This window comes from Phaeodactylum tricornutum, chromosome 19 (genome assembly GCF_000150955.2).
Source record: "Phaeodactylum tricornutum CCAP 1055/1 chromosome 19, whole genome shotgun sequence".
In the NCBI taxonomy this organism is placed as follows: domain Eukaryota; phylum Bacillariophyta; class Bacillariophyceae; order Surirellales; family Neidiaceae; genus Phaeodactylum; species Phaeodactylum tricornutum.
In genome coordinates, this window is record NC_011687.1 from 458556 (window position 1) to 479376 (window position 20821).

A 20821-nucleotide genomic window follows, 5' to 3' on the forward strand; every position below is an offset into this window, starting at 1 on the left:
GTTGAGGTTGCAGGTTTGAAACGAGTGTGATGGGTTTGAAATTCACACAGTCCACCCCGTCATCGTTGGATAGCTTTCCTCGTTCTGTGACGTTGTCAAGGGCGATGAAGAACAGACGAACTGAGTAGGTAGGTAGGTAGTTGGCTCGGAAAGCTCTTTTCACGATAGTGACGTCATAAAGGACCTAACTACAAGGATTCGCTTTGCATTCACAGTTAATGTAACAGATGAGTTACCCAAACGGCACAATTCTCCTCTTCTTACCAACTTTGGGTTACAGTTAGCGGGCATCAGTTGCCCCCCTACGATTGACGTCTAAAGTGTGCGTAGGGTTGCGTTGGGGTTCAGTAGGTCGGTGGCGCTAGAGTTGACGCTGTAGAGCTCAAACTGAAACCGGCGTTGGAGGTCCGGATGAGTCCAATTGCTGTTGTGGACCAAATTGTTTCCTTCCGGAGTGCGGACCGAGTACGCTCGCACGCGACGGGCGTTTCCCAGAATACCAGCCCACATGAAATACGTGGACTGGGCGGTTCCCACGAGCTCTTTCTGGGCGTGCAACAAAAAGCAAAAGTCCGCCACACCCGAGCGGGGTTCCAGCACTCGGGCAAGGATCCCTCGTCGGGCAAAGGCCCGCACCAGCATTTGCGTACGGAAATCTTCACCAAAGCGCGACGCTATGGCTACTTTGTCGCCCGCATGCAAGTGCGCAAAGAGCTGATTCGCCACGGCGTCAGGGGCGAGTTCTTCGAAACCCAAGCGTTTGGTGTTTTTCGGCATTTCGCCAATAAAATTGCGAAAATGCTGTACAAGGATACGAAAGGTTGGATGAGAGATAGAACCTAGATAACCTAGATTGAAAAACGAAAAGTGTCACTTACATATACAGATTCGTCCTCATCGGGTCTATCTATGCAACAGCTTTCGTCAAAGCGGTAGATTCTGCGAAAGTCTTCATAGTACTTGTCCAAAATGTGGTCGTTACAGCTCATGGCCTTCGTTGTAAGAAACGGGATACTGACATGGCCGTTTCCTTCTGCCATACGGGTGTGGTTCTCGTTGTACAAAGTCAAAAAGGACTGGAGCGTCTCATTGTAGGGTTCGAGGGCGTACACGACGCGCCGTTGTGGGACCACGCTGCCGGTCACGATCAGTGGTGGAGAAGATTGGAGTTCCCGAGTAACCGCATCCGTATTCCCGGCGGTAAAGCTCCAGTCGCGTACGTTGGGAAAACAGCGGGTCACATCCTGGTACGCCCGTATCCATTTGTCATGGTTCTGGTGGCGCAACACAATGGTGGCGTTTACGTGGAATTCCCGCTCGAGCCACCAAGCCATACCCAAGCCACGAGCCAGATATCCGAGATTGTTGGCCATTTCTCCCGCTAGCTGGACCAGAATAGTCGGTGTGTCGTCCGAATGGGACGCATTGCTCGCAATGGGTGAGTGCCCGAAGGGGCCGGATGCAGCCTCCAATATTTGGGACTTATTTCCGAAAGTTGTTCGAGTCGCGTGGGATTCTAGTACGGAAGGTATTTCTAGAGTCGGATTCTGCTTTGTTGGGTGGCTAGGTAAGATCGTTCCGTCATTGGACTCTGTGGAGCGATTCCAGGACGCCAGGAATGTTGTTGCGTTGGTCGGGCGGGTGTTTTGTGATTGCTCATGTTTTATGCTCACGTTCGTCTGCTGATACTGGATTGAGCTCCAGTTCGTCCGGTACCCTACAACAGATAACAACAGTACTCCGATTGCGGCAAAGGAAACTCGATGGGCTCGCGATTTCCACGCCATGGTCGCAACGAATGCGCGTCGAAACCCCGAGGTTTCCGGAAATCGGCACGAAACTGTCAAGTCACAGTCAACTACCAAAACACGCAAACCAGCTAGAACCGAAAATCCAAACCTGGGTTTCGTCCCCTAACCCTTATTTCCGTAGTCGGTACCGATCGGTACCAAAAGGCCCAGGGCCCGTACTCTGACGTTGGGGCAACCATCATGTCACGGGGAGATTCTCTCGACCAATGAACAAGAAAATCGCAACTGTTCAAACGGGAGAGGGGACGATTTTGGCGTAAATGGTGCGCGCCGGTCAGGCATTCGCACGGGAATCAACGGATTTTTGTAACTTCCAGTGTTGGATTGGATAACATTGTCGGACTCATGTCCAGAATTCAATCTTGTTTACCCGTCGAGACCCAATTCGGTACTGAATAACCGTTCCCTCCACCTCGCGTGAATGTTCACACAAATACTACTCACACATACAAAACCACATTCCCCCATCTAACTCTCTACATACTTGAATCGCATCCTCCGCGTCGAACGTCTTGACACGTTTTGGTCGAACCATACACAGCCGTCCGACTCGACCCGCACCGATTTTTCGTTGTTGCCATCGTCCTTCCTTGGTCTGCCTTTTTTATAGTACAGTCGCCGTTGCTCTGTCTGTTGCTCTGTAAAGAGTCGATCGTATTCGGAGCCCGCTCTTGAATACCTGTGTTTCAGTTTGCATACTTGTTCGACACCGTATCGAGTCTGCACAGTCTGGTGCTACGGCAACAACAACATTAGCTACTTCCACTGCGACTACTACCCAACCTAGCACTCCCGTACTCTTGTCGTTGTCATCATGGGTCAGTGTCACAGCAGTACCGCACACGACTTTGGCGTCGACGACATCGTCGAGGCCTCGTCGACAACCAAATGGGGCTCACGTCCGAGCAAGTCTTCCGGACGCCCGGAAACGGCGCACACTCCGGAAACCTTGCGCAGCGTCACTACGGACGCGGACGTCACCGACGGGACGGCGTCGCACGATCGTGACGACGACGTCGCCGCCGTACTGGACCCGCATCCTACCAACCACACCCCTTCCCGCTTTACCATTCGCGGATCTTGGGTCTCCGGCAAGTTTGGACGCAAAGGCGTAGACGCTAGACTACAAGCCTTTCCGGAACAAGGCGCTTTGCCGTCGACGACACCGTCCTCCGCTTCCCGCACCGGGAGTAAGTTCGGGGGTTCGCCGGTGCGGCGCGGGATGCCCACCACCCCGTTTGTGCCCAGTGGAGGCGTGGTGGAAACAACACCCAACACAAATGCAACGGAACTTCCTTACAAATCGGGAGAAAACAACGCCAGACAATCTTCGTCGGTTGTCTTTGTTCCGAGTGGAGGAGTGGTAGAAGGAACACCCAACACAAGTACAACGGGAATTCCTTACAAATCGGGAGAAAACAACGCCATACAATCTTCGTCTGGCATATTTGTGCCCAGTGGAGGAGTGGTGGAGGGGACTGCGGGAACCGACCCCATCGCTTCTCGCTTCAACGTGAAGCTCAAAAAGACCGCCTACGGGGTGTCCTTCGGTCCCGGTACCTACGTTCCCGTTATTGGTAGCGACTTGTCGCTCCCGTCGAGTCGAGTCGCCTTTCCCCGACCCGCCGTCATCTCCGACGCCATCGACCACTCCAAATGTAGCATGTGTTTCAAACAAAGTCACGGAATCATGAAGGCGTGCGAGTGCGGCAACCCCGACTGCCGACACCACGTACATACAGCCTGTGCGCACCGTATTCGACCGGCACCGTCGCTCTCCTACCCCGGTACACCCGCCCCGCGGTTGCCCCTGGTTTTTTGTGCCCCACTGACGAAACCCGCGGGCGCGCCCGCAGCTGGAGCCACAACGGCGAGTTGAGCGCGCGATGGTAGCACCCGAGAAAGTGGATCCTGTTCATGTTGGATGTTCGACCCTTGCCGAGAAACGCTAGCCAATGATCTCGGGTGAGGCACAAACAGGAAAATACTATCTGGATGGAACGACGTCTCTGTCAAGGTTTTTCGACACTTCATTGCATATCTATCTATCTCTCTATCCATTCATCCATGTACGCCAAACATGAACAAGTACTTTAGTTAAATTATGTGAAAATGTATCCATGTTGCCCCATGAGGAATAGAAAAGTACGAATAGCTTGTTTTTGAGGTGGCGATGAAATTCCTCCTGTCCACCTCGGAAATTTGGGTAGGGTTTGGTGCTAGGAGGGCTGGACCGATCGTCCTTCCTTCCGTGGTCCATGTTTTGATTTCAATCGCTACCAAGCGGGATCAAACCCTCGAGAGCCACAAAAAAGGAATTGGCGCACCATGGCAATCCGGGTTGGCACTCTGTTCTAGTCGAAACCATCTAACGACCACAGAACGCAGCCCCGCCAAGCCGTCATCAGCAATCGAGTTTGGCTTGTCTTGATTGATACACGTTTGTCTGGTTCCTCGTCGCGCTTTGCGATTGCAACAGGAACATGAACCAAGCGCAACTCCAGCAAAAACAGGAGCGACTTCGTCAGCTGCAAGAGGAAGAACGACAATTGCGGCTACAACTGCAGGTACAGGAACACGCTGCGACGTATCAAGTGGAGCTTGCCTGGCCTGCACGGATCGTTGACAGTAACGGAAATGCCCCGCGCACCAACAATGAACTGATACAGCATCGCCTACTCGAATCCGGTGTCCTGTACGAAGTTCCCGTACGCGTTGGCGCCACGGTCGAATCCACCAACGCGTTTATACAAGACTTGGAAAAGACGGGGTGCTTTAATAGCGTTCGTGTGGAGGTCGGACAAGGTGTTTCGGACGAGGACGCTTCGACTCGTGTACAGAAACAACTCAAAATTACGTTGGATGAAAAACGGTGGTACCGAGTCAACGCCGGTGCCGGGGTGAAAACAGATGGTTGGCTGCGACCAGAAACGGCCGTCAATGATGGCTTTTTACCGACTGCTGAAATCGACGTAAGTGTGGGCTTGCAGAATCTCACGGGCTGTCTCGACAAGACCGACCTTCAGTACACTTTGGACACACGGTCACTCGCCACCCTCTCTCTATCTCACGAGCAACCCCTTTACCGCATGTTGCCCGGGTCGTTGCGTGGTTGGTTGCTTGAACAAGACTACGGAAGCAAGTATGCATTTGTTGCAAAAGCCATGGTCGATACGCTGGATTTTGAACGCACTCGCAGCTACAAAGAGTTCCAAAGAAGCTTGTCGTTGCGTGTTTGTAATCAGCACAGTCTAGCGAGTCCCGAATACACGCCCGATTTATATTACGGCGTCGAATGGTCGTTGTTATCGCGCGACTTGGTACCACGCCGACAGTCGAAAATGCCGTACGCCATGGATGCATCACCTGAGGTTGTTTCCCAAGCCGGACCGTCATTGAAACATTCCATTCTCGCTGAATTTCGAAGTAACGGCGAACTGTTGGATCATCCCTACAGCCCTACAGGTGGCGTTGAGATGCACGGGTCGGCTGAAGTCGCGGTGCCACCAGGTAGTGTTGGGTTCGTCAGGTGCAACGGTGGGTTTGGCATTCATATGCCTCTTCTGCAAAGCCTTTCGGTGCATTCTATATTCAATGCGGGCTACCTCAAAGCGCTTTCCTTTGGTGGCCTTTGTCGGCCACCGACCCTGTCGGATCGGTATTACGTGGGTGGCCCCTTGCGGTTCCGAGGCTTTGTCCCGGCGGGCATTGGCCCCCGTACCAAACACGGCGGCAGCAGCACACCGGGCGGTGATGCCGTCGGTGGTGACTTTTTCTACACAGCCACCGCTATGGCCTCGATTACACCGACGAGTGGAATCCAATCTGTCGATAGCCTGGTAGAAAGTTTAGGGGTCCGGTTGTTTTCGTTCGCCAGTGCAGGCACCTGCGTCGGCGTCGTTGCACACACACCGCTATCAGCGATTGCGCGTAGTACTAGGGTAAGCTTGGGCGTTGGGCTGGCCACAACAGCCCTGGGTCCACGGTTGGAGGCAACGTACGCTTGGCCTTGGCGATATGGACCAGCGGACGCCCGGCAAAATGCACAGTTTGGATTCGGCTTCTCGTTTGGATAATAAACCTCGCCACAATATCGAACGCCTATCTCCATTGTGAGTACTACAGTTTGCGCAGCTGACTACTAGTTAATTCTACGGCTATGAGCAAGATTTCGACGCGCGTAGTCGGGGAGAGACGGTGCCGTACTTGCTTCAACCGTGCAACCAGGAACAGCTCTCGCTCTAGTACTTGGGAGGGAAGATTTGATCCATGACAGGCTTCACGGTAACAATCACCATTGGCAACCGCAGCGGCTCCACCATTTCGTTCACAACAACTGCGAGTCCGATTCTTCCCAACGATGGATCGATCTTGGATACCAAGTCCCATCCCGTCATGGCGTCGGCTTTAGCGACCAGCGCCATGGCGTCGACTCCACCAACGGAAATGGCGGTGAAGCATCCAACAAAGGTTACGCCCCAAACGGCCCAGTACCACACTACGAGCGGCATTCCGTAATCCCGAGCCAGAGCCTTGTATCGGCCGGACCACGTATAGCGTTCACCCGTGTTAATTCCTTTCAAAGCCTCCAAACGCGCAATCTCGCGATTGTACCGACGTAGCTCTTGGTCTTTTTGGAACGGAGTGAGCGATGCAACGCGAGCCTTTTCCTTTTCCTCTTCGTCAGGTGTAATTGGTGTGTAACATCGGTGCCATGCGAGCTGAATGAGAGGCTTCGAGCTCTGCCTTAATGGCCGCAAGGCTCCTAAAGACAGCCGGTGCAAAGAACGGAAGGTCGACATGGTCCTTTTCTGTTGTGAGCACTGACGGTGAGTGAGCGACGTACGGTTTCCCGCGACCGCGACCGACATGGTTCTTTTCAGGACGTCACATCAGAGTCGTACACGACACGTCGAATGAGAAGAACCCCGCAAAAAATGTTCCCTTCGGCCCCATCCACATTCATTTGACTGTGACAGCGATTTACAGTTAATTTTGGGAATACCGCATAGTAGGACCAAGCTATCACCCAGGAAGGACCACGTTGTTTCTAAATTTATACGATTTGATAAGCTCAGTTTGCACTTGTAAAATACATACATTTCAATGAAATCTTGGAACGCGAATTTGCTCCATTGATTCGGCTGAATAATGTAGGTAAGATGGCTCAAGTCCCTATGAAGACTCTATTCTGGGGCCTCGAAACTGCATCGATATGTTATCGATCTACCAGTTAGCTCGTCAGTTTCATGATTGGAACTACGCATATTAGCAGCTCTACCATCTCCATTGCCGGGATCAGCTTGAGATTTGCGATCAACGTTTATCTAGAATTGCCCATCCGCGTATATTCCGATTTAATTAACAATATTTCCCATTGCTGCTAAGACCTTATACTTTGTTTTTCCCAAGATCCGAAATTCAACTACCCAGCGAACAGTCTCGCACTATTCCTTGGCTATCGTTTTTCGACGATTCGTCCATTTCACGGGTTCTGTACTGCAAATTCAGTGGAGACAACGCGACACCTCCAAAACTCTCGGTGGGACTATAGTTGTTCCTGGAAACGCCCAACGGAAAGAGCATGACAACCATAAATCAGAGCCCGATCAAGACCAAGTTGGGACTTCATAAGCTACCTGCCACAGTTTTCTCGTTGGAAGTGAAGAGGCCTGATTGATTGGTCTTTGATTCGAAAAGTTAAAAAATTCAAGATTATTCATTCGATAGGAAGCATTTCGAATTTCTTTGACACCTATCTACATACTTCTTGTAACAGCACGTTAACGCGTTGTGCAAGCTCACTGACTTGAACGCTGCCAATCAATTGCGTTGAAAGCCTCGTTCCAAATTGACTTGGCTAGTGAAAGATGTTGACGATTGGACGACAACATTCGATACTACTTGCAGCTACCCATCAATGCAACTCGACTAATTAATTTAAAACAAATGAAGCAAGACGCTTTTGAAGCCCCCGGTTATGCGGCTACTGCTTGCGAATATTGAGATGGACAAGGCGTTGGCTCGCCACACGGTTGTTTCCCTCATTTCAAAACCACCAAACTATTAGAAAGCGCAACTCCTTTAACCAGATTCGCGTGCCAGGTGGAAATGCGAAACCGTATTACCCCTGTTCGCCTTCATCCTCTTCAAAGTCAATTTCTTCGGCAATACGGAGCGCTTCGGCTAGAATATCCACTATTCTTGAATTTCTGGAATAAGGCCTTGGGAATCTCTGTCGCTCTTGGGAAGCCGGTATTGAACCAGTTGATTCTACAAACGACGATCGCGCATGGTTGGAATGGATCATTGGACACAGTAAAAGCCTCATCAACGCAGTATCTGGTGCCTGTCGGTTCTGGTGAGTTCTTAGAGATGGAGTAGCAGCTTTCATGATCAACCATTCGTGTTTCTCCGATTTTGAAAATGGAACAAGGCGATAATTTGTTTTTGTCAACAGCACCTCGGGTACTTGGATTTGAATCTCGGGAAAAATGAACTCGGAAATCTTGATAGGACTTTTCCCGGCTCTGCAGTTAGTTGTTCGGAGTGGAGAAACTAAGTGGCACATGGTGTGTATAGTAGGGGCGTAAGCGTCTATCTAACAGGTGCTAAAATGTGTATTGATCAAAAGAGATGGTCCTGATAACCTCTCTTTAATAAATAAAAGTGTCCCATAAAATCTCTCATGTGATTCATTTTTGCTCATTATTGCCGTTCATTTATTCGTCTCCTTATTCTACCCAAAGATAGCCTGGCCGTGTCCTCTCCACAATTACTGATAGCATATTTTGCTCGTGATAGAAATAAGGTCACGTGGGAAGCTAATGTAAAACTTGCCTAAACGAGGAACTCAGAGGTTCAAAAATAAGAGTCCAACTTTTCACTCGATGACACTAATGTAATGAAATGATGCTTTCTTCCACATAGAAAAACTCGAGCTGCGCAAGGACACGATAATCGCTACTTACATGGCTACAGATATGCATCTAGATACGGGTCATCCGCTTCGTCGCACGAAGGCGTCCATATGAATCAAAGCAAATCGTATATCAGCTTGAAACAACTCAATTTTGTCTTGGTGGTTTGTCAACGCCCTGTCTGAAATGCAATCCTTTCTCGAGATCTTATGGCCGAGCCTTTGTGTCAGCCTTTCAATACCATTTGACTTTTCCTCAGCTTTGGTAGTGTGCACTGATCTATCCACGGTGCCTACTTTTCACTGTATTCCCAAATTGGAAACGTTGCTAAAAACCCTCTCCTCTGTACCATCTACACGAAGTGGATACAATAGAACTCAAACTGCAACGAGGCGTCCATGAGCCGCTAATTGCAGCATTGATTGGAAGGAGTTCAAGGATCAAGGAGATGGTTGCACTAACTCGGTTGGATACAAGCCATTCTTTGAAGCAAGACCAAAACGAAAGTAAACAGCTAGGTAAATACACCCCGATTGGCAAGTCAGAAAAGTTGAAGTATTTCTAGTAGTATGTATTGAAATAATTGAATACAATAGGGGTCGTGTTTCGCGGGGAATGTGGGGTATTCCCGTAAATTTTTGACACGTTACTGTCCAGCCGGACAACATCAAAATCCCTCACCAAAAACCGCGTCGTCGTAGTCGTCTCCCTCCACAATATCGAGTGCCGACTGCAGGATGGTAGCTAGCTGCAATCTGGTGTATTCCTTCCCGGCAAGTAAGTTTGACGGAGAGAGTGGCGGAACAAAGGGGACGTTCTCTTGATTTTCTTGGCGGCGCAACAATGGAAGCTCTCGCATCCTCACGGAGGGCGCTTAGCAACGTGTCACGGAGAGGGACCGGTTGGTGGCTGGCACTAGATCGCTCAGTACAACTGGGAAAGCCGATATCAGACGCTGTCCATGCTTCCATTTTGGCCTTTTGTCACTGGTAATAGTAAATCGGGAGCGGCAGTTTGGGTAATTTTTGTGGCGAAATTATTTTATGCCAAACGAAGAAATCCGAGGAAGTCAAGTTTCAGTTTCTGTGGACATACGCGTCTGTAGGAAGTGCAGTAAATATACTTTTGGAAGTGCTGGCACTATTGATCGAACCAAGATACGAGAGTTCAACCTTCAACGTTAAAATTAACGTTGCCAAGCTTTCCGAGATTTCTGATGTGTGGCTATTGGAAAGTGCGAGGCCGTAGCAGTACCAAAGAATTACTGTTAGCAAACCAGTTGTTAGTTTCTGCGGCCCAGTCGACGGTGTTTCTTAGTTTCTGCGGTATGCGAGGCCTCGTCTAAGTGATTGCCTAGGATACGAGGTTCTTCCTTCGACGTCTCAGAGCCGTAAAAGGTGTGCGTGCGTGCGGATCGGAGCCCATTCTCTGGATGTGAACCATTTCCGCGTTGGATTGCAGTGTGTTGCGGGACAAAGAATGTGGTGCATCCGCACAGGTGATAAGACAGCGAGGCAGTCGCGGGCGAACAAAATCAGTCCGAAATGACCATGACCTCCTAGTTGTAATCGGAAAAAGCTTCATGAGAACACGTCGAGAGTCCAAATCTGTTTCGAACGACGTAAATGTAAGTATAGTCAGAAGCAAGTGCGCGTGAATCTGTCTAGCTTCTCATGCGTTAGGCCCTTCCGTTTCGGATTCGGCTAGGATCCCCTTTAATCATCCATTCATGTTCGGTTCCAATCTTTCCTTTTCTGACGCATTCTGGGCAGGCAATGCAAGTTACTTACTGCTGCTTCCGCACTACACTTCGCTTTGCTGTTAGGCGCCTCCGAAAATCGAGAAAAAGGCATTACCGAATCAATCACAATACCGGGATCGCTCTGATTGCCATCGACAAGCCTATAGAGTACACCCTGCGTTCTCTTTTTGTATACGAGAAGTCGTTAGGAATGCCCAGGATCGGGCTGGGGTATGGTACACGTGCTCGGTTCCAAACTACGGGACACTGTTGGCAAAGTCCGTTGGAAGGTGACGGTGAACTATGCTCGCTGGCTACTTCCTCGGCCCACGCGCGCCACTCTGATAAGTTCTACCTGCTTACGAGTGTATTTGTAGAATACGACGAAAGAGTAGAAGTTGGGGGGAAAGCCTCGTAGAGGCTCCGATTGTTTTAATCGGTAGGTTTTTAGATTGAGATTGTGAGACTAAAATATAGATTCCAAAATGAAACCTTTTGTGTTGGAAACAGAATGTACGAACGTAGAAACCCCGTAGCCAATGTACTGGCTATCGAACCATTGACATAGTTTTTGTCGAGATGATTGGATCACCTATGTGATCGCCAAACCATCGAGTTCGGATGGTGCCAACAGTATCTGTTGACAACTTTCATCTAGGGAAACCGTATGGTAATCAGGAATATTTCGTTCCTAGCATATCAGGTTTGATAAGACGAGTCGTCTTATACGCCTCATGCAACGGAACCAGAGTTGTGTATGTTGCAAACATTTGGGTGCATAACGCAAATATTTGGTTTCCTATGAGACGCTTCGTATTTTCCTCCGGCATGCCACACACGGGTAATGAACCCGACGAGGACAGTCGTCTGGCCACTGCGTCTGTCCTACGACAGAGCCAGGAAAAAGGAAATGGCAACGAGGCCAAGATCTAGAGCTAGTGAATCCTAGATAGATGTTCCAACAAACAATGCTAAGGCTAAGCAATTCTATCTACAACGTAGTATCAAATTGTAGCATTGTGTGGCTATGATTTATCAACTCGAATTACAAAATGTCCCGCGAGGTCCGTCTCTTGTCGGTTCTACGGAAAATGAATCCCGCTCACTGCGTATTCTGGATGGGCGGATCGGACCGGACCGAATCCCGGACGTACCGAATACAGGATAGGCGCCTACCAGCACTTAGAGCCACATTTATAGTGACTGTCTAGTGTACGGTTCCTGTAACAGAAGCACACCAACCTAGTTCGCTACCTCGACGCGAACCGGTTGACAGAACAGTTCACGATCGCTCACACTCCCACAGTTCCTGATCAGTAGGTACCAGCGGCGCGCGCGACCGAACATTCCATTCCACCTAGCCAGCCCGCACTGTCGGTTGGAATTGGTTCCACACTGCCGTTGGTCAGTCTCTTGACGTCTACCGACTGTGTGTATTCTTGGCTGTAATCCCGCAGTACCGAAAAGGGCGGCATCCGATTCCGAGAGAGAGAAATAGCATGCGGGTTAGGCGCGGACTGCGGTGTCTGTCCGCATTCGTCGTGTGGTTCGATGGGACGAGTGCCTGGCGACTGTCCCCACCCCGTCGTGAGTTGTCCCGCACGCGTATCACGACTACCAAAGTAACAGCGACTCGCAAACGACCAAGACGTGACCCCGACGCGGTTCCTCCGCCAGTCAAACGGGACGTGTCTCCACCCCGCCGTCCTTCCCCCACCGCTCGGCCACCGCCGCCGTTGCGCATGACGACGGCTCTCGGGATTGTTCCACCCGACCCACTCTGGGATACCATCCAACGGGCTCGCCACTTTGCGCGTGACTCGTCGTACACGAAATGGCCGCCCTGCATACGACTCTTTCATCCATTTTCCCAAACGCTCGCTCTGCAGGTTGCCCGAGTCATCGAAAAGTACGGAGTGGAACCTTTCGACATTACCCTCAACGCGTGGTCCGTGGTGCCGCACTTGGAAGCGATGGAGGCGGATTGGTTGGCCATGCAGAAGCTTCCGGCACAGGTTAGTTTAGAAGACGATCGTCGGAGCAAAGAGCGCGCCGAAGTGGACGACTTGATTGCTCGTGAAGTCGAAGTTGGCAAGGAAAAACTCCAGCAGCGACAACAGCGCAAAGCCAACCAAAGTAGCAATAGCAATAGTAACCACACCAACAGCGACGCCACCAATATCGACACCAACACCGCTATTAAACACGCACCACACATTGGAAGAGACTCGGACACTCTTCGGAAGGATTCGACGGAAGAAAGCAGCAATGTCACCGACGACGACGACGATGGTCACCCACACCAAAATCTGGACCGGCGAGACAAGAGTGCTCCGGCCGCATCGTCACCGCGGGCAATGCTCGATCGTCAAAAACGCATGTACGAAGAGTTCAATGGTCCTTGTATTGTGTGTTTGGAACCGGATCAGGAAAGTAAAGAACGCCTCATTGAATTGCGTCATCTACTCTGCCAGGAGTTGGGTATGGATCCCGCCTTTTCCCCATCCTCCGCCAACGCCGATCTCGATACGCGACTCCCGAAAGCAGCCAAAGAAAGCGAGTTTCGACCCATTTTACCGATTGCCAGCTTTACTAGCGTCAACGCGGCGATTGATATGGCACGCAAGCTCAGAGGGCTGTGGGATCCGCTCACGTTTACCGTATCCGACTTTCAAGTCATTTCCTGCGAGGCCGGAGGCGAGCTGGACGAGTTCGGGGACAACGCTATGCGGACCCCAACCCGCCCCCGTCCGGATCCGTACGCGGAAAATCGGGAATACCAACTACGCAAAACATCCTTTCTCTCCCACGTACAGGACCAGGAGCGCAACTTGACTCCCGACGGACAATTTGGTTGTGACGCGCTCATCATGTTTCTAGGGGAAGAGCCGGAAGAAGACGAACGGGCCAGACAAAAACGAAAGCCAGACGTGCAAGTGATGAACAGCGATGGGTGCGAGTCAGAAGACGAAATGATAATGGACGACAACAAAGGCTCCCGAGGTTTGGAGCTCTGGCTTTCCGAAGACGATGACTTCGATGAAGGCACCGCGGTAGCGGTTGGTAGGACTCTGTTCTTCACCGGAGAGACCCGAGAATTTGTGGGAATGCCGGCCACGAGCGTAGTGGACGCGAAAGACCGTATCTTGGGCGATGGAGTGAGCGGAGCCGCAAGACGCCGCAGCACAGTCCATCGGTCGGGAAGCCTTTGGGAAGACGGCGAGTGGGGACGCAAAGAGGTGGACAGTCTGCCGTGGTCCAAAATGGAGCGTGGCGCCATGACTCGAGCACAAGAGGAATACGCGAAAGATGACGACAACGACGATGCTTTGAGCGACGACGACGGCTAGCCATAGGATCGCAATCGACTTGGGGTAGAAGGTGGATTCGTTCGAAAGTTCTGCAGGTAGTATCGCAACAGCATGCTGCGCAGCGGCTCATATCGCAGAGTCTTGTGGCATTCCAGCTACCAGATTTGTACTCCTCCATTGAATGTGCGCCTTTTCGAACGACGCTTTTGGCCAGTTTCTGCGCATCCTTTTCGTATCTGTCTTGCTCGTGATAGATTTGCTCCTGGATTGTTTGTAGGATGTTCCCGAGTGCAACGACACGGTACCGACGGGGCTTCACCTTTCCTCAGGTAGTGTTGCTATCTCCGGGACACGCATACCTGGCAAAAAGAAGCGTTTCGCGTCGGGGTGAAAGTTTCGACAGTCCACTCAGTTTTCTTTGGCGGTGGGCCTCCCACCGTTTGAGCGTCAAATCAATCAGGTTATCCTATCCCACTACCAATACAGATAGCCCGCAAAACGTAGCCTGAAATTATACGGAGTTGTTATTCGTACTTTGATCATCGCCTCAACTGCAAACTGTTAGACCCATAAGTTTGTAAGTGGTGCCATTGGTCATTGTCATGCTGATTCGAAGATTCGAATTTGCAGGGATTTCTGATGGCATGTGGACGGGGATTGTGTAGATCTCACTTGTTGTTGTAGAATGCAATCCTGGGATCTCTAAAGAAGTCAACTCCAACCAGTCCATTGCCTCATTCGATTTGCTCAGGAACCGAAAACGGGCATTGGAATTGCGCCACTTTTCCCCGTAGCTCTTCATGGGAAATAAAGTGACTGTACGAACCGTTTGGGTCAAGTTTCGAAACTCGAATAGCAACTTCGACCCTTTCTCGGCGGGCACCCATCCAAACTTGCGGCGGCCTGTGTCGTCAATTACCCTCCACTTGCCTTGCTCTACAACAAAGGGAGCAAACTTTTTCTGAATAGTTGCAATAGATTCCTGCCACTCCAACCCACTAACCCAAGAGAAAATGCAGCGGGAAGTCCTATTTGGGGAACATACTTTTGGGTTCTTTTCCAGTGCCCTTGCATCGTTGCGCCACATGTCCGTCACGTCTTTTAAAGTAAGCGCATCAGTAAGAGCTGGCGGCAATGATGAGGGCACGGGCTGGTAGTAGGTTGATTCTGGGATCTTGATTTGATCACTTGTATTGAATGGGTGCATAAAACTCGATCCTGCTGAGTTGTGATTGGTTTGGCTGGACCAGTTAACAACGGAACAATGTGTTGTGGCCAGGTTCAGAAAATTATATGCCATGATCCACATAGTTGCAATATGCATCCCTTGGCCGGGATGGACCTCGGTGACGAATTGCCCATCAGCCGAATACCACGGGGGCGTGAACAAAGTCCCGTGGTTATCGCCATATACCCAATCTCGCACGACGTTGGCAAACGATACAAAGGAAAACCCATAGTAGTTCGCAAGCACTTGAACTTCTTGTGAAAGCAGTGTCATTTCCTTGATTCCTTGCGCTACGTTGCCAATGTAGTCGTCCAACCAGATAAGAAGCGGTGGCTTCGAACAAGTTAGGGGAGTCAAAATGGAACGTACAAACGACTGCGCCATTGCAGATTTTTTGTCACGTGTACCACGACTCGGATGTGAATCGTTGGTTGAATACGCATTGATTAGAATATCAGGATTCTTGGCCTCGTCTGGCAATATTTCGTGGTCCCAAATTGCTTGGCCTGTCTCGGAAGTGCTGGCTCCTATGGCACTATTGTGCACCTGCACTAGCGCCCCTCCGGCTAGTCCATTGAGAAGTGTCTCTAGACGAGCTACCCAGGAACAAGATATTTCTTTCACGTCATTGATTGCAGAGCACTTATGTCCCAATGTCACTGAACCCCCGACCACCACAATACGCACGAGAGGTGGCTCTTTTCTCTGGAGAGTTGACGTGACAGGATTCTTGATATGCTGCAAATACTGGTACCGCTCCCATGCCACACTCAAGACGTGTTCTACTGTTTTCCAAGCCCTTGTCAAGCTTTGGTGGGAGTGTGGAAGCCGCGGGGAAATCTTGTTCAGCATTTCCAGCATCATATCGTGTTGCGCAAATTGTGGGTCAGCAGGTAGTTGGCTTGCCTTCAATATTTGTGCGGCGTGTAGCTTCCATAAGCTGAACGCAGATTGTGATCCAATATGTACACACATCGATTTGTACGTCGTTGCCATCATTACAGAGCCGGAATCTACGAGAGCGGACCCACTTTTTGCGAGTTTGCTATCATCGGAACGAGATGCCGGCGTTGTTTTTGCCTCGCGGAATGAAGTTGATTTCGTTGATGAGAAGAACCTGTCGCTAGAGACGTTATAGAACGACGAGTGAAGAATGGAAAGACACGCAACCGCAGCTGTCAGAACGATGGAGACCTTCCATGCTCTTGCACAGCTCATTTTTCCCTCGTCAAGTCGGCCCTCATTCATCATCTTTCGTGACCTCAAACCTTCTTCGTGAACTAACGATACGAATATTTCAAAGCTAACGGTAAAAAAGGGAGAAAGTATGACCTTCAAATTCACTCACAGTCAGAAAGCATTCTGAGTCGCAACAATCCGTTTTCCGTTGTGTTTACGGAGCTATACTATCTTTGTAATTAGGGTAATGATATTAATGGGAAGCAAATGATTTATTTGGCTTTTCGTGCCATTTAACACTTTAGTAACAGTAGTTGAATTTACAGCATATACATGTTCGTTTATATCTGAAGCCAACAAATATGTCATATAAGCTTGCCGTCAGTAGTCAAAAACAACACGTGAATTTTCGAATTTAAAAAATTATTCATCACGTGTCTCACTGTCAAGCGATCGCTGAATTTACCCTACCCGCCTAGCAATTTGTGAAAATGCGGAGGTTGGCCCAAATTAGCTGGGCAAATACCATATCCGCAAAGAAGGTTTTAAAATCACTCCGTACTAATTGTTACAGGAAATTACTAGAATTCCTACTCTTTACCTCGACTCAAAATTGCTAGGTTAATTACAATTTACTGTTAGCTCGACTCAAACAAGGCCAGGATAAATGTAAATAACTGAAATCAGCCTTCCAATCCCTATTGTCATCACAAAATAGATCCATAGTATAATCTGCTGTACATTGTTTCTTTGGCTGAATATTGCCATCATTGGCACCAATTTAGCAGATTGTCTCAGATCAGCCACTAATTGGTGTTCGGGTCGAAGAATGATGAGCATGATGCACGACCCCAGCAACTCTGTGCTGAAGGTATTATTGCCAATTCTGTGTTGTCTAAAAAGGACAGGAAGAAGTGGTTGGAAGTAAAAGGACTTGCAATGCCAGCAAATCGTTCAAGGTGAGGTAAAAACCACGCCTTGCCTGCAAGAAGGCATGTGAGCCTCTAGCACAAATAGCTTGATCACTTGAATCTCCTTAGCTTGAACGGCATTTCTAAATCAAGTCTTGCAATTTTGAAGCAACCTAATTAGAAAGGACATGGTAGATTTTAAAATCAAATACTAGCGATTGAAAGCTCGTGAAAGTGCATGTGTCAAGATTAGTGGTGCAAAAGGGTTTACAGTTAGCTCACAGAAACATAATCTCAACTAAAACCGCCAATTAAATTTTTGACGAAAGTATTGCGGTAGCGGTTAGTGAGACTGTGCCTTTTCTGGAGTGATCACAGAATTTTGGAATGCTGGCCAACAGTGCCGTGGATGTGGAAGACCTCGCCTTAAGTAACGGCCTGAGTAGACCTGTTTGGCGACTAGCATTAGCGTCGAAATCTAATGCAGTAGAAATGTGGATTCATTTGACAATCCTCTCTCCATTGCGACGGCACGCTGTACAACAGGGAGCAGCGCAGGATCCGATGGGCTTCCGGATGATAGAACCGCCCGCCTCCGTTGGACGTACGCCTTCCAACGTCGAACAACTATTTTGGCTAATTTTTGAGCATCCTTTTCGTATCGGTCTTGCTCGTCATAGATTTGCTCTTGGAGCAGCATTTCCAGGACGTCCTCGAGTGTAATAATCCCTACAAGTCCAGCCGATTTCGGCAGGGCTTCACCCCTTCCCAATGCAGTATTTCCATCATCGGGACGTGAACAAACCAAGGCCATGTGTCCACCTTTCAGTGCCCTCCCTCCTGTTTGGAACTGATTGAGAAGATCTACTAGACTCATGTCGTGACTGACACACCGCGGAGTATAAAGTGGGAGCGTGTGCAACGGTCGCTTATCCCGGGAATTGACGACAATGAGTTGCTTTGTAATTAGAACACCGATCACATTGGACTTATAAGTCGGATCCTCTGGATCCTTCCGGTAGATGGGGATACGGGAATATCCTGAGGCATATATTTGCACGATTTCTTTCTCGGTCAAGAGAGTATCGTCTGAAAGCAAAAATGCTTTGCGCAATGGTGTGTAGACATCAACAGCTACCTTAGTTTTCATTTGCAGTGCTCCTTCCACCATAGTGACTTCGTCTACGTGAATGCTTGTTGATCGTTCATATGTAGGTCTTCCCGACTGCACCGGCGCGGACATTTCGTGCAACACTTCGGCATGCTCCAACTGCCGCACTGTGGCACGAACAGCGTCGTCAATTGCAAGGCGATCCCGCACGCCGATTGCGCCGGTCAAGTCCAAGCCACCCACATGATGAGGATTGGCCATCACTGTTTGTTGCTGGGCTTTTCGTCTGCGTTTGGATGCCATGCGATCTTCATACTGAATACGAATCAGAGCAGACAGTTCACCCCGATTGTAAGCCGACAAAGACTCCCCGTCATCGTCGTGTAGAAACCAGTCGAGAAGTTTGGCGATCGGAATGGCAATCGGTCCCAACACACACATGGCGGCTTTAACGAGCGGTGCCAGTCGATTGGCAATTTGCAGCTGGTTCGGCCCGGTAAAGATGGCCGACGGAATAATTTCTCCAAAGAAAAGTACGAGCGTGACAGAGACGAGAACTGCGACGGTGGGCGATAATAGTCCTTCCAAGAAAATAGGCAGAGCCTCGTTGGCGATGGAATTCATGAGCAGCAGCGTTACCAGAAGCCGGTGATGCTGTTGTACCAGAGGGAGCAAGTTGCGCGCCATTCGACGTTCCTTTTCGCTTCTACCCGCGCGTTCCTTTATAAGTAGCAGAAGCGGATCCAGGCCCAGTAAGCCGAGCGTCAAACCAGCCGCCAAGGCTGCGAAGCCGACGCAGACAATTGCCCCAATCAAGTTAGTCAACCATGCGCCTTCGCTTTCCTCTGCCCCAGCAGCCTCCAATGATTCGCCCAAACTACGTTGTGTAGATAGGGGAGAACAGGAAGGGAGGAGCGAATGCCATTCTGGTTGATCGTGACACAGCCGGATACCCTGTGATCGAAGCAGCTCAATTGCTGTACGAACGTCGGACGACGATGACGAATTTGCTGTGGACTGCGCTTGACCAAAAACCTGGGCGAATCCTAGCAACCCCAACTGTATGGCACCGCGAGTCATTGTTTTTTTACAAGAACGCTCCCCGACAACGCTTTCCATTCCTCAGATGAAGCTTTTTGGACAATCGCGATGCGCTGGACACTTCACAGTCAGTCGAACACTACTTGACAAAACGGAAGCATGAAAACATGTGGGTCATTCACTTTCAACTTGCGTAGTCGAGACGTCTCCGATCCCTCTAAACCCTGTCATAGAGTCCAGGGTTATAAAACTGGTCTAAATTGTTTTGTTATGTAAGAGATCGGCATGTGCAATTGCGTGTAGTTGGCGCGCTCCAATATCGAGCTGGTGTCAATTAACTGTAAGTATCAGGATTTTCATTGCGGATATCTGTGTTCTATTTATAGTGACTATGAGAGTGTATTCAAACTAACAATGCTGTTGTAAAGAGCTGGTTGATTCAAACACATAATACTTGGTAGGAAGGTGCCTTTGCAATGGGATAGCTCTTAGAGCTAGCTACAAATTGCTAGGCCCATCAGTTTGTAAGTGGTGCCGTTGGTCAGGGTCATGCTGATTCGGAGATTCGAATTTGCAGAAATTTCTGATGGCATGTGGACGGGGATTGTGTAGATCTCACTTGTTGTCGTAGAGTGCAATCCAGAAATATCCAAAGAAGTCAACTCCAGCCATTCTATTGACTTGCTTGATTTGCTCAAGAACCGAAAACGGGCATTGGAATTACGCCACTTTTCCCCGTAGCTCTTCATGGGAAATAAAGTGACTGTGCGAACGGGTTGGGTCAAGTTTTGAAACTCGAATAGTAGCTTCGACCCTTTCTCGGCGGGCACCCATCCAAACTTGCGGCGGCCTGTGTCGTCAATTACCCTCCACTTGCCTTGCTCTACAACAAAGGGAGCAAACTTTTCTTGAATAGTCGCAGAAGTTTCTCGCCAATCTATCCCATTGACCCAAGAAAAAATGCAGCGGGCAGTCCTATTTGGAGAACACACTTTTGGATCCTTTTCAAGATCCCGCGCATCGCTCCGCCACTTATCTGTCACATTCAACAGACTTAGATCATTGGTTACAATTGGCGGTAACGACGATGGCATGGGCTGGTAGTAGTGCGAATCTGGGATCTTGACTTGATCACTCGTATTGAAAGGGTGCATAAAGCTCAATCCTGCTGAGGTTTGTGCAAGGTTGTTCTGGTTCTGGCTGGTCCAGTCACCAACCGAACAATGTGTTGTGGCCAGATTCAGAAAGTTGTACGCCATGATCCACATTGTTGCAATATGCATCCCTTGACCGGGATGAAGCTCTGGCGTGAAGCCTCCCTCAGGTGAATACCACTTAGGCGAGAACAACGCGCCGTGGTTGTCGCCATAAACCCAATCTCTTACAACGTTACTAAGGGATACAAAAGAGAACCCATAGTAGTTCGCAAGCACTTGAACTTCTTGCGACAGTACCGAAGCAAGCTTGATTTTGTCAACCGTTCTCCCAAAGTGATCTTCCAGCCAAACAAGGAGTGGTCGCTTCGAGCAAGATTTTGGGTTCAAAACGGACCGTACAAAGGACTGAGC

The 20821-nt window shown here is 49.6% G+C and overlaps 5 protein-coding genes across 5 annotated transcripts; 3 read left to right on the forward strand and 2 right to left on the reverse strand.

Annotated features, from left to right (window-relative positions):
* Positions 1-315: 315 nt before the first annotated feature.
* On the reverse strand, positions 316-1373 carry PHATRDRAFT_39417 (predicted protein; the record flags this gene model as incomplete). Its single annotated transcript, XM_002183454.1, has 2 exons — positions 316-801; positions 879-1373. 2 exons carry the CDS (start codon positions 1371-1373, stop codon positions 316-318), a joined length of 981 nt encoding a protein of 326 aa, XP_002183490.1.
* Positions 1374-2343: 970 nt separating this feature from the next.
* On the forward strand, positions 2344-3947 carry PHATRDRAFT_48851 (predicted protein). The gene has a single exon (XM_002183323.1). It carries the CDS (start codon positions 2626-2628, stop codon positions 3688-3690), a length of 1065 nt encoding a protein of 354 aa, XP_002183359.1. The 5' UTR covers positions 2344-2625; the 3' UTR covers positions 3691-3947.
* A 347-nt stretch (positions 3948-4294) lies between these two features.
* On the forward strand, positions 4295-5756 carry PHATRDRAFT_39419 (predicted protein; the record flags this gene model as incomplete). Its single annotated transcript, XM_002183324.1, has 3 exons — positions 4295-4783; positions 5057-5650; positions 5733-5756. 3 exons carry the CDS (start codon positions 4295-4297, stop codon positions 5754-5756), a joined length of 1107 nt encoding a protein of 368 aa, XP_002183360.1.
* A 6073-nt stretch (positions 5757-11829) lies between these two features.
* Positions 11830-14317, forward strand: PHATRDRAFT_48852 (predicted protein). The gene is made up of 2 exons (XM_002183325.1): positions 11830-12059; positions 12102-14317. Exons 1-2 carry the CDS (start codon positions 11972-11974, stop codon positions 13820-13822), a joined length of 1809 nt encoding a protein of 602 aa, XP_002183361.1. The 5' UTR covers positions 11830-11971; the 3' UTR covers positions 13823-14317.
* Positions 14318-17939: 3622 nt separating this feature from the next.
* On the reverse strand, positions 17940-18986 carry PHATRDRAFT_15320 (predicted protein; the record flags this gene model as incomplete). The annotated part of the gene is made up of 2 exons (XM_002183455.1): positions 17940-18355; positions 18536-18986. Coding segments are annotated over 2 exons (867 nt in total), but the record flags the coding sequence as incomplete, so codon positions are not given.
* Positions 18987-20821: the final 1835 nt, after the last annotated feature.

Coding starts and splice junctions, on each gene's coding strand:
- PHATRDRAFT_48851 (XM_002183323.1), top strand. CDS start 2,626: ATGGGTCAGTGTCACAGCAGTACCGCACACGACTTTGGCGTCGACGAC.
- PHATRDRAFT_48852 (XM_002183325.1), top strand. CDS start 11,972: ATGCGGGTTAGGCGCGGACTGCGGTGTCTGTCCGCATTCGTCGTGTGG. Junction 12,060..12,101: donor GCGACTGTCCCCACCCCGTC/GTGAGTTGTCCC, acceptor CCAAAGTAACAG/CGACTCGCAAACGACCAAGA.